The sequence below is a fragment of the Carassius carassius genome, chromosome 3 (genome assembly GCF_963082965.1).
Source record: "Carassius carassius chromosome 3, fCarCar2.1, whole genome shotgun sequence".
Taxonomy (NCBI): Eukaryota; Metazoa; Chordata; class Actinopteri; order Cypriniformes; family Cyprinidae; genus Carassius; species Carassius carassius.
The window spans coordinates 1,009,156-1,022,931 of record NC_081757.1 but is presented as its reverse complement, the minus strand read 5'-3'; the positions used below and the strand labels follow the sequence as shown (position 1 = coordinate 1,022,931).

Below are 13,776 nucleotides of genomic sequence, written 5' to 3'. Positions count from 1 at the left end.
CAACAAAATAATTACAATCAATCATAATTATTTTATTTTATTAGCAGGTTCTGTAAAATGTTGGATATATTATTATTTTAAACAGTTTCATATGATCTGTAACCTGCTGATGACAACATTTCAGATCATCTCTTTATTTAGCTCTGTGTTTGTCCTCAGATTTCATTTCAATCAGAATATTAGTAAGTCCAGCAGCTGTCATGAAAAACAAGAGGTTGGTTATCTGACTCTCTGATTATAAACCTGTTTTATTTCTGATCTAAATTCAGGAAAGCAGAACCAGTAAAAACAGACAGATGTAAATGTTGTGTGCTTCTGTGTTTCTAAACAAGTGAATTGTTTCTCTCAGTCTTTATGACTGTAAAGGGTTTATTTTTCTGAAAAAGATGATTCTTTCAGAGTTAAATGTGATGAATCATTGTGTTCAGATGCAGTTTGTTGTGTGTCTACCTTTGCCCTTGGTCTTCTTTCTGTCCTGTAAATCAATCTGTGCATAAACCAGATCACTGGGTCCTGCAGTATTCAAATCTGTATTAATATGAATAATAATGTATTAATCAGTATTAATATTAATACAGAACAGAGGATCAGTCAATCAGTCAAAGTGTTCAGAACAATGGCTCTAGATCACCTTAAAAAGTTTTGATGAAACTTGATTTAATGAATTATAATTGTTGATTTTGAATGATATGTGTTTAAATGAACAATTTGTATGAATACTAGAAGACTATGACTTTAAATGATTAGTTAGTGAGGCTGACCAGACTGTAGAGGAAAGTTTTCTGGTTGAGGTTCTGCAGATTGATTTGGGACTGATGTCTGGTTAATGTTACGCTGCTGATCTAGAATAGAAACAAAGAGCATTATGGTCACTCAAGAGTATCTGCAGTGATTACAGAACTCTCCAGAATCACATCACCATCTACACAACACAACACATACATGTATGGAGGACGATGATGATTATATAATATTCTACAGACATAGAAACAATAAATCAGGACTTGTTGTTAATTGATTTGGGGTGTCAGACAAATCTCTGCAGACTGGGTTTTAGTAGTTTTAGAAAATTATGATGTAAAGACTTGATCTAACTGGACTCACGGTGCACAGTGATGTTGAGAGGATGACGTTTCTCTCCAGATTCAGACTGACACCAGTAAACTCCAGAGTCAGATGTGCTGAGAGAGACGAGTCGACATGTAGATCCTGTTTGTTTTGAACAATCTTCTGTGTTTCTGTCTGTATATCTTCTCACTGTCCATCCAGCAGAGTTCCTCTGATCCTCACAGCTCAGAGAGAGAGAGTCAGACGAGAAGTGTTGACTTCTGCTGGGACGGACCACCAGAGAGACCGGCGACCCCTGACCTGAGAAGAAGAAAACCACTCAGAATCAACAGCATGTTGTGTATTTGATAGTGCTTTTGATCTGATCTAGACTGAGAAATAGAGGGAGTGTTTCTGGTGTTTTTGCACACCTTGTGCCAGAGACTGTGATGAAGCACAAATACAGATGAACAGAATCATAAATGCTGTGACACAGACTCACCAGTGATCCACAGTGTCTGTGTGTTACTGGTCTTTGTGTAATAGGCCGGCCGTCCTCTATCTGTTCTGCACGTATAAACTCCTGTGTGCTGTAGAGCAGCAGGACTGAGAGTGTAAGAGCCTCCAGCTTCTCTGCTGCTGTCTGACAGACGATCATCATCTCTGAACCAGCTGAACGTCCAGCCTGTAGAGGAGCCTGTAACCTCACAGATCAGAGTCACTGAGTCTCCTTCAGTCAGCCACGGCTGTGGAGACACTCGCACTGCTGCCTGAGCTTCAGCTGAACAAAACATGAGATGAGTTCTAGAGAGAGAAGCTGTTCACACTGATGATAATGAACACACACACAAACTCACCTGATACATTCAGTGTAACAGCATCACTGCCCTGAGAGCGTTGTGTTCCCATCTCTCCTCTACAGCTGTATTTACCGCTGTGAGAGTCTTTAACACTGCTGATGTTCAGCTCTTGTGTTGAAATTGAGTTATTTTGGTAGTTTGTTCCCTCTGTTTTCCATCTGAACGTCCACTCAGTGTCTCCTCCCCACTTTATATCACATCTAAGAGCGACTGTTTCTCCTCTGAACACTTGTTCATCAGGTCGAACCGTCACCACAGCTTTAGGACTCACTTCACAAACACAAATTATTGCATTAGTTTTAGACTCAAAGTTTCAGACGTTCTGCAGATATTGTCTGTGATCTGTATGTTGTGTCAGATACTATGTGCTCTCTCACCTGTAACATTTACCCACAGTGCATCACTGTATTGTGTGTAGTAGACTGGTTTCCCTCTTCCAGCTCTGCACCAGTACTGGCCTCCAGCAGACACTGAATCAATCTTCACTCTGTAGGAGTTTGTGTGTGTCTTTGTCTCAGAGTTCAGTGTGTGTTTGTACCAGTAAAAGTCCCATCCAGTGGCTGGATTCATGTGACAGATCAAAGTCACTGTGTTTCCTGTCAGTGCAGCTCCTGCAGGATCTGATGTGAGTTCAGGCTTTGGCTTCAGATCTGCAGGAGTACAAGAACACACTCAGATCCTGAAGAGTCAGAGTTCAGCTGTGTGAGACTAATCATTGAGTATGAGCCACATATAAGAGCTGAAGAACCTCAGACACTTTGATCTCTTGAGGTACAGACAATGCAAACACAGTGTATTAACATAGAGACATCTGTTTCCACATCTCACTGAGAGAAGATGCAGAAAAAACTCCTTTCTCACCTAAACATCTGTTCCTTTTCACCCATCCTTCACTTCACTCAGCTCTCTCAGGATGGTCATTAGCCATATATAATATTCTAGATGACTGCAAGTGATATTCAGAGTCATGTTTGGTATCATTTGAAATGTCTCGGTGTGACGGATACGATGGTCTCAATCTTACAAGACTCCCAGTGTAACAAGGAGTCAGAGGCGTTCGGATCCATGTGCAGCATTTATTAAACAGAATGGTCAGACAGGCAGAGATCAGGAATGGCGTCAGGTGTGTCAGGGATAACCAGAATCATAACCAGAAACAAGCAGAGATCGGGGCAGGCAGCAGAGAATCAGAGTCGAAATACACAGTCCAAAGGTCAAACACAGGAATAACAAACACAGGGAAAAACGCGTGTGTAAAGGAGGTGCAGGTGTGGCAAGGAGATTAGTTAATGAATGAGGTGCAGGTGTGGCAAGATGATAGTGATGCAGTAACTCATGGGAGATGTAGTTTGGGTGTGGTGCAACAGATGAGAGGTGCTAGTGTCCTAGTGATGATATGGTGACATCTGTTGGTTGATGGGTGGAATGGTCCTGAGTGGAGTGCCCTCTACTGAAGTTCATGGGGCACTCCAACTAATGATCGTGACACCCAGTGTCTTTCGAACAAATCACCATCTGCCCCTAAAAGGTGTCAACTCTCCATGTATTGGCCTTGATCAATGTACATTTTAATTGTTAGTTCATGTTTCTTTTGGAGGATGTTTGTCTTAGTCTGAGTCTTTAAGGACATGTTGAAAGAAGATGAGGGTGATTCTGTAGACAGATGAGTGTGGAGTTTGACTATACTCTCCATTCCAAGGTTATTATAGCTTTCAATTTTCACTTTCAGACCTCAGGCCAAAAAAAGACTTTATTTATTTATTGTGAGACAAACATCTAGAGAAACAAAAATTAACAAGATTGATTAAATGGTAAAAGTATACAAATATACTCCGAAATGAATCAGTCAAGCCTTTTTTCCTAAATAAATCCACAAATGTTGTGCTTAATGTCATATCTAATGATGTGTATTGAGATGTAAATATGAAAATAAATGTAGCCTAATTTGGTTATGATGGTTAGATGTATTTTTTTAACAATAATCATGAAATTGTCACTGCCGTGTCTTGTTCACGTTTCTGTGAACAACTGCGCATAAATCATAACTGGGACTAATGAAATTCAATAATAACGGCAATCACAGTTAACACAGTCGTGCCCCAAAATATTGGCACCCTAGGTAAAAATGTTCAAAGAAGGCTGTGAAAATTCATCTGCATTGTAAATCCTTTTTATTTTTTATTTAAAAATTTCACAAAAAATGTATCATTTTATTGGATAATAAGATTTTAAAACGGAAGGGAAATATAATTATCAAAATGAATGTTTTTCTCAAATACTCATTGGACACAATTATTGGCACCCCTAGAAATTCTTATGAGTAAAATATCTCTGTAAAGATTCACTTTATATATAAAGTATATTCCCATTCATATGCACAATTTTGAGCACTCCAGCATGATTATAAACATGAAACCATCCAGCTCTGGCTACCTGTTTCACACATATATAAAGAGGAGGGAAAACAAAACCCAAATTCCCTTAATCATCCATCACAATGAGAAAAACCAAAGAATATATTTCTGATGTGCAGCAAAAGATAATTTAGCTTCACAAAATATTGAAGTGGCTTTAAGAAAAAGAAAAGAGCTAGAGTTAGAGCAGTGAAAATTCCCATTTCCACCATCAGGGAATAATAAAGAATAATTTAATTAAGAATTTCCAACCTACAGAAAATGTTACAATGTTACAAAATGTTACAAAACTGCCTGGAAGAGCTTCAGCATATTCATTTATCAGACACGACTGGAACTTCATATGGGAATGGCTTCTATGATCAGATGAAACTAAAAAAAAAAATAGCTTTTTAGCAGCAAACACTCAAGATGGGTTTGGTGAACACAGAGATAAAAAGTACCCCATGTGTACAATGAAATATACTTCTGTAGTTTTGATGTTGTGGGCCTATATTTCTGCTGGAGGTCCTGGACATCTTGTTTAGACACATGGCATCATGGATTATATCAAATACCAACAGATAAAAAATCAGAAAGTGACTGACTCTGTTAGAAATCTTACAATGGACCATGTCTGAATCTTCCAACCGTACAATAATCCAAACACAATCCTAAAAAACAACACAGAAATGGATCACCAAGCTCAAAACCAATCACAAGATGCTAGACTAAAGTTTTATAATGTTTACAGAGAGGATGCGCGCTCAACTTTTTTCTGATAATTATCACGTTGCGCTGCATGTCTGTTTTTCTTTAAAACACCAACTAAATTTTGTTTTCCTTTACGAAAATAACCTGTATGTTTCTGAAAGTCTGGTATGTATCTTTTATTCTTAGATTTAAAATTTGATGTATTTATTTCATTTGATATCTCTGAATTGACTGTAATTGGGATAATACATATTTACCTGACTTTATTCGTATTTACTCTGAGATTATTGACCTCAAACCTATGCTCAGGTTAGTAACAGACAAAAATGATGTTTTATAGCTCCAACTAACACACTGGCATTAGTCATGTAAATATTGTAGGGGTCAGATAAGCATTTAATTAAAATTACATTTCTTTTCACACTGAAAAGACGGAGTACACAGGAAACCTTCAGCCACCACTGGATACCTTCATTGGGGCAAGCTTACATCTTTAAAGTGAAGGTGATGTGACATACAGCCAAGTATGGTGACCCATACTCAGAATTGGTGCTCTGCATTTAACCCATCCAAAGCGCACACACACACACAGCAGTGGGCAGCCATTTATGCCTTGCTCAAGGGTACTTCAGTCATAAGTATTGAGCACTGTTCATTCACCCCCCCCTCCTACAACTCCTGCCAGCACTGAACATCAAACCTGCAAACTTCTGGCAACTAGTCCGGCTCTCTAACCATTAGGCCACAGCTGCCCCTTATCTGAACACTCTGAATCTGTATCTGAACACTAACCTGATACAGTCAGTGTAACAGCAGCACTGATGTGTGATCTCTGAGTCTAGAAGCAGATAAAAATGGGCCAGAAGGCGCCTCCTAGCGGTCTAACCCTAACCCTAAACCTAACCCTAACCCTAACCCATAATCTGTGTCTCATATTGACGCTAGAGGGTGCCATATGCGTAGGATGTTGACGAAATGTCAAGAGGGTCAGTATATGACGCCTTGGGATGAGAATGCGTTAGAACTACAGTCTCTCAACTAGATATGTGATCATAATAGAGTGAGTTTATGAGCACAGTGATATTAAACTCACCCTTCACTGAGAGAGAAACAGCAGAGCTTGATTGAGATGAGACTGATCTTATCTGTCCTCTACACCAGTACTGACCCTGATCAGATATAATTACTCCTCTGATAGTGAGAGTGTCTCTGTTTACAGTGTAACGATCAGACGTCTGTAACATTACACCGTCTGTGTCTTTATACCACTCATATCTCCAGTTACTGTGAGACTCAATCACACACTTCAGATTGACTGTCTCTCCAGTGAATACAGGACTGTCTGGAGTCACAGTCAGTGTAGATCTGGGGGAATCTGGGAAGAAAGTCAGAAAACATAGTGACTCAAAACAGTTAATTATTATTATTATTATTATTATTATTATTTTAATAAATTTAATTGTATTGATTATTTTAATAATATTAGTTTAATATTTTACTATTATTATTATTATTAACATTATTAAGTCAGCTCATTCTCTGACTTCAAAAACTGAGAAAACTTAAAAGTTTAAGGGAACCTACTTCAGGAGATGTTTGTGTTTTCTTGACTTTTCGTTGTTTAAACTGAATACAGTTCGAGAAAACAAAAAAAATCTCCTGAAGCTGGTTGCCTTAAACTTTTACATTTTCTCAACTTTAGGTTTTTTACAGTGTATTGAACTCTGTTGCTCAAGTCCTTTCTTGTTCTGATTACAGTGAATATCATATGGGGCGCCGTTTGTAAAATAAAATGTGTAAGAAACACTGGTCAGATTTAACTACAAAACAAATACATCTGTGCAAGATTTACTAAAAATAAGCTTCATGCAATATTTTTATGACTTAAATTGTTTTAATAATTTAATTTTTACTATATGACTATATTACAATAAAGTATTGAAGGTAAATCTAAATTTTCTAACTAAATCTAAATCTTCATTTTAAACCTAAATGCAAATGTTAAGTCCAAATAATAAATGTTAATCTTATATCTAAATATTTATCTAAATATATATATATATATATATATATATATATATATATATATATATATATATATATATCTTCATTCTGACGACTTAATGATGTCTAATATTATTCTTAGATTGTACTCACAGTGTGTGAGATGGAGGCTAAGTGTTAGTTTAACAGAAACACTCTGACTCTGTCTGAGGGCTTCAGATCTGTGATATTTCTCAGTTCAAGTCTGAGGAGTAAACTAAAATATTTACTAGCCAATGGCGATTTAATTGCCAAGGTGTCCGTACAGAACAGATGCTGCTACAGAAGAGAACATGAGAAGTGTTGAGCCACAGATATTGATGTTAAATGATGATTAAACAGATGTGAATCTGATCACTCACCTGATAGAGTCAGTGTAACAGCAGCACTGATGTCTGATGATCTCTGTGAGTGTGTGTCTCCTCTACAGCTGTATTCACCACTGTGAGACACCTCAGCTGTGAAACTGATCTCTGCTGTCGTTGTTGTGTATTCATAGAAAAGGTATCCATCTTTAAACCAGCTGTAACTCCACTGAGTGTGTCCTGCTCCCTGTATGTCACATGTGAGAGTGACTGTCTCTCCTCTGAACACACGCTCATCTGGAGTCACCTTCAGCACAGCTTTTGGTCTCGCTGTATTAATACACATATGAGTAAATATTGATAAAAACAGCATCACAGTATCATGATCATTAATATAAACATATGAGAAAAAAAATGCATTAAATGTAAGATCTGCTTTGCTTGTAGATTGTATAAATTACATCGAAACTGTTAATACATATTTTGTAAAAAAAAAAAAAAAAAACTAAATAAAGCATTGATATCCAGACTTCATTTGTGTTATTTTGTATTCACATATCACACTTATGGATTGTGCAATATTTACATAATTTAAGAGCTTATCAAGCTTATCATGAGACGGATTGAATTGTTGATTGTTGCATAAAGTGATTTGTTTTTAATAATATGAAGCAGCAGGAAGAATACAGTGCTCTAAAAATAGTAAAAAATAGACTATCGCTAAAGTCTGTTTCTATTCTCATGATAGTCATGAATATCAGCTGTAACCATAGCAACAGTAAACTACAGTAAATATGAGTTAATAATAGTGTGTAATGATACACTCATGTCATGATTTTGTTTGAAACACGATTCTGATCTCACAATATGATACTCACATGATACTTCATACAAATATAATCACAATTTATTTTATTTTTATAATTACATTAATGGCTAATGATTTACAGTCAACAAAAAATAATGTTCAGTGAAATGTTAAATTTGGTGTAACATCAGGAATGGACTTGAACAGTATTTCTCTCTCATGCAGAGGACAATAAAGACGCCAGAACAGAAACATTCATAAATCTGCTCATAAAAATACAGATTTATATTAGAAACATGCTTTCACTCTGACTAGATACACATAAAAAGTTTAAATATTGTATTTTATTTAATTGATTAAAAATAAATTAATAAACATGGAAGCACAAATGTGCGACTTTCTGGGTTCATTACTTTGAAATAAATACAGACAAACCAAGTAACATTACAATGACCAGAAACATGTTTTGAGACCCATTTGAATGTCAATATTATAGTTACACTGCTGCAGAATGACCTTCTTATCTTATTTATCACTATATGTACATGAGCAGTTTTAGGATCTGTGTATATAAACAACAAATAGCTTTTGAAACACTGCGAAGCTTCGAGCGTGATTTCAGCGCGAGACTTCGTGACGTCACGACTGTTTCGAGATTTCAGTGTTTACCGCTGGGGGGCGATCTCTGTGAACCAGCGTCTATAGATCTGAACTGATCTCAGATCCGTTTCTTTTTTTGTGCAATCACAGAATGAGAAGTAGACAATAGTTTATCACTTTCCTCTATATAGAATCTGTCCATAAAACAAATAAAGCAAGCAAGAAAATTAATTTGAAATATTTTAAAAAACACATATCAAAACCAGGTTTGTGCTGCATTTACACACTTTTGACCAGCAGCCGTCACCAGAGTGTGGTGTTTCCAGACAGTGAATCGTTTTGTGAATCAATTGATTCGAAGCTTTGAAAAGCTTCGTTTCTCCCATCACTATAATTGGGTTAATTTAGAGTTAATGGAGTGAAACAATGAAAACGAGTGAACAGATTCAGACACTGAGTGTGTCGAAAGTGCTGCTGCTTCTGTGTAGTTGTGCCCAGCAGAGGTTGTACTTCCTTCATCTGAAGAAGTTCAGCTGCCACAGACACAGATGACACAGTTTACTCTGCTATTATTGAGTCTGTTCTGTGCTCTTCTGTAACTGTCTGGTTTGGGTCAGCCAGTAAATCATGTCATTAATTTCTGTCAATCATTCTACATCTTTAATTATTGCCTTTCTCAAGTATTATGTAAATACATAAGCATATTTCTTATTTATACAAAAGTGCACAAATCTGTACATAAATCTGCTGTTAAACGTATTTTTTTTCTTATTTCTAAAATAAAATCCTAACCTTTTCTTTAACTTTTGTCTCAGATAATTAATATGTGAATTGAAACAAAGTTTGTCATCAATTATGATGCCCAGGTACTTATACTCTAAGACTAAATCAATCTGTTTCCCTTGCAGAATTCAGACAATGACAGAACTATCTAAAGACTTTCTAGAATTTGATAACCACATAAATTTTGTTTTCTCAACATTTAAGGCCAACTTTAAAGTAAAAAGCCTTGCTTGAATAATATCAAATGATGAGTGTAAATCATCCAGAGCTTGTTGTTGTGTAGGAGCAGAACAATAGAAGATAGTGTCGTCTGCATAAAAGTGGAACCTTGCTTTTTCAATATTTACTTCTAAACTATTTATATATATAGTAAATAATAATGGCCCCAATACAGATCCTTGGGGGACTCCCGTACCCACTTCCATTAAGTCTGATTTCATACCTTCCACTTGCACACATTGGATTCTTCCCTTTAAATAAGCATTAAACCACGAGACTACATTATCTGATAGACCAACACTTCATATCTAACAGAATCTCATGGTCAACTGTATCAAATGCTTTGGTTAAATCAATAAAAAGACACGCACAGTGGTGTTTTTCATCTAGGGACCCTACAAGGTCATTTAAGACTTTTAAAACAGCCGTAATGGTGCTGTGTTTTTTACGAAATCCTGATTGGTTGATTGACAAAAGTTTATGAGTGTGTAAATACTGTGTCAATTGTTCAATGATACAACTTTCCAAAAGTTTTGACGAGATACATGGCTTCGAAATAGGTCTGTAGTTATCTAATAAAGTAGGGTCACCCCCTTTCAACAAAGGAACAACAAAAGCAGACTTCCAGATCTGTGGGATTTCCTTGGTTGATAAGGAAAGATTGAACAGATATGTTAATGGTGTGGCAATAATATTAGCCACTAATTTTAGTAACAATGGTTCAATAAAATCAGGACCTGATGATTTATTCACATCTAGGTCTTGCAATGCAGAACAGACATCAAAAGTAGTAATGTGACTAAAAACGAACTCCGTTGTCCAAAGATGCTGCTCTGCATTAAGAAATTCAGAAGATACGGTGTTATAATTATTAGTCTGAAACAATGACACAGATGCAGTAAAGTGTCTATTAAAACAATTGAGCATTTGTGATTTATCCACTGTTTTAATACTAATTTTTTGTTAAGCAATGGGGAAGACCTGAAACAGATCTATTACCAGTCAGAAACTTAATGTTTTTCCTGAACTTACTAGCATTTGCAGATTTTTTTGTTTTTTTGTCAAGAAAATACTCTGCTTTTGCCTTTCTAATCATAACTGTACATTTGTTACGAAGCTGTTTAAAATACAACCAATCAGGATTAAAGTTGGTTTGTCTGGCTCACGAGTAAGGTCAGACAATGCATTTGAGAACCATGGATTATCCCAACATTTAACTCTATATTTCTCAAAAGGTGCATACTTTTTAATAATCAGAATAAAACGGTCATTAAACATTTCCAAGCACTTTCAATATCTGGGATTAATGTAATTTTGTGTATGTATATGTTTGGTGTCTTAAGACTTTCTGCAGGACATTATATCAGTTACTCAATCTGGACCCACAGTCATCAAGCAGAAGTAGATTGTTGACTACACTGGAGACTGCTTACCTCGAACTGTGAGATGAACTTTAGATTGGCTCCGCGAGCCATCTGATTTGACCAAAGCCACGTTGTATGTCATGCTGTCCTCTACTGTCACATTGCGGATTGTTAAATCTCCCGTTTCATTGCTGAAGTCAAGTCGACCCTCATGTCTCCAAAACTTGTAAATAATCACTTCACCATCCTTTAGACCCGCAATGAATGTGGTGTTCTGATAAATGGACCACTGAACTCTGCTGAGGTTCCATGATCTGTCTGCTCCAGATTTCAGGACGACTGATTGGCCACTGTAACCAGTGATGTATTCCTCACTGCTGCGCACTGCGAACATAACAGAGATCCGGTGATACGGTGAACGAGCTTGCATCTGAGAGGAAATGTTTTGATGTTCCGCACATAAGGGAAACACCTTGTTTCCAACGAAGCAGAATATAGATTGACTTTCTTCATTTCTCACTCTGACAGGCAATTTCTTTCCTCAAAAATTCTTGAATAATCTCCTCCACAGAATCAAACTGTGTAACATTAACAAACAACTCTGCATGATAAGAGTGAATTCTGCTAAACTCACCTTGATGGATACACACGATACACAGCAGCACAACTCCACACAGACTCATCGCTCGTTGACTTGTCGGTGTCAGTCGACGTGGTTCTTGTCTTGTGATAGCTGACATTTCACGAGTGGAGGGAAGTTGAAGAACATGAGCAGATGTTTTGAGCAGATGTGGTGGTCACTACAGCCAAACTACGTCACTAACACAACCACACCCTCGCTCTGCACATTGTGTATCTCTGTTAAAACTATTATTATTATTATATTTTACAGTTGTATGTTATGGGAAACTTCTGTAGTAAGTTGTGTCTGTGTTTAAAGATGTTACAGTCTATAGTCTAAAGTAAAGTTCAAGGGACATCCCACGTTGGGACCCTGTCCAAACTGACTAATACTTTCCATTAGAACTAAAACCTAAAAGTCTTTGTGAGTTTCACTTCCTCTGATGGACTCCGTGTTGTGGTGGAAAATTAATCACTTACACACACAGGCACAGTAGGCTTTATAGGGTTAATACGTGTTGCTGGTTATATAGTGCACATTATCATAAAGACATAAAATGTTTTTCGTCGTTCTACTTAAATCTTTCTTCTTATGAAACCAAGACGATGCAATTAGACGAAAATCTTAAAATATTGCCGTAATGTCATAGCATTACATGTTTACATCCAGCCAAGTTCCCACCTCGCATGAATACTCGAAGAAATATGCAACTATATGTATCATCTGCTCATGTCATTGAGATAAAGAGAAACAGAACGAGAGAATAGAGAGAAACAGGGGGAAGAAAGGGAGGGCAGGAGTAAGAGAAGATAAAAACACTCAAACAATGATAGGAAACATCTGTGGAAGGAAGAGAGAAAAGAGAAAGGACGAAGAAGGGAGAGGGATTGCAGAGGGACAAACTCACAGAAATATCTGATAAGAGATCATGATATAATCTAACAATCAGAGCATGTTCTTATTTTACTGCAGTTGTTCAACAGTTTCATATAATTTAACAGTGTTAAGTTAAACTTTTATAAATCATTCAGTGGTTGCCTACTATTTAGAGATCAGTAGACATTTTTTTTTTTTTTTTTACTCAGTCCATGTAATAAATGCACATTTTCAAGCTTCATTTACTCTTCCTGCAAACCAGGCCATCATCCCAATGCTTGACTTTACTGATGTTGTCTACAGAACTGCTTCTAATTCTTTACTCCAGAAACCGTCATTGTTTCCCACAGTGCTATTCGCTTTATTACTAAAGCCCCATACAAAACCCATCACTGCACTCTTTACTCATAGTTGGATGGCCTTCAGATCACTTACAAGTCCACACTGGGCAGAACACCATCTTACCGAAGTACTTTATTAACCACATCAGTGCCTGTATTTAACCAGTGCTCCAGTTAATATATCTCTCTGTATCTCTCTACAGGAGCACGCATCTCTTTTGGCCGCTCTTCTTTTCAATTTTCTGCTGCAAATGATTGGAGAACTTTACAAAAGTCTCTCAAATTAGAATCTGTTTCGATCACTACTTTTAAAGTTTTAATCTCATATTTGCTGACGGACCACTGTACATGTTGATGCTCTCTGCGAACAAAGCCTTATGTATTCTCTGCACATATCCAACTGAATGGCTGTCATTGCATTTATTTGCACATCATCAATTTACCCATGTTACACTTAATGCATTAAAACTGTGTTTTTAAAAAGACCAAACTCATTTTTAATAAAGCAGTCGATTCACAGTCGAGCAGGTTATGGGAGGAAAATACTTCTCACATAATTAAATGCATTATATTCATATTCTGTGCTGATATCTGCTTATCTGTGAATGCTTTATTAATAATTTGTTTACTGAGTTCGGTCTTTTTAAAACACTGTTTTAATGCATTTTTATAAAGAATATACAAGTTATGCCAAGCTCTCAAATATTTCCTTGGATAGAAACGGTTTTTTAGTCTTCCACCTACAACATCCTGCTCTCAGACATTCAACTTCATATCTATTTCTATAAAGAGGAGCCAAAC

The 13,776-nt window shown here is 36.7% G+C and overlaps 1 protein-coding gene across 1 annotated transcript; it reads right to left on the bottom strand.

The window, feature by feature from the left end:
- Positions 1 to 869: 869 nt before the first annotated feature.
- Positions 870 to 11,928, bottom strand: LOC132128311 (Fc receptor-like protein 5). Its single transcript, XM_059540169.1, has 9 exons — positions 11,771 to 11,928; positions 11,206 to 11,520; positions 7,420 to 7,692; positions 6,108 to 6,389; positions 2,285 to 2,557; positions 1,905 to 2,177; positions 1,550 to 1,828; positions 1,105 to 1,368; positions 870 to 922 (listed from the first exon to the last, which is right to left on the bottom strand). The coding sequence occupies exons 1-9, from the start codon at positions 11,874 to 11,876 to the stop codon at positions 870 to 872; spliced, it is 2,118 nt and encodes a 705-aa protein (XP_059396152.1). The 5' UTR covers positions 11,877 to 11,928.
- Positions 11,929 to 13,776: the final 1,848 nt, after the last annotated feature.

Coding starts and splice junctions, on each gene's coding strand:
- LOC132128311 (XM_059540169.1), bottom strand. CDS start 11,876: ATGTCAGCTATCACAAGACAAGAACCACGTCGACTGACACCGACAAGT. Junction 7,693..11,205: donor AGTTCATCTCACAGTTCGAG/GTAAGCAGTCTC, acceptor GTATTAATACAG/CGAGACCAAAAGCTGTGCTG. Junction 6,390..7,419: donor TGTTACACTGACTCTATCAG/GTGAGTGATCAG, acceptor CTTTCTTCCCAG/ATTCCCCCAGATCTACACTG.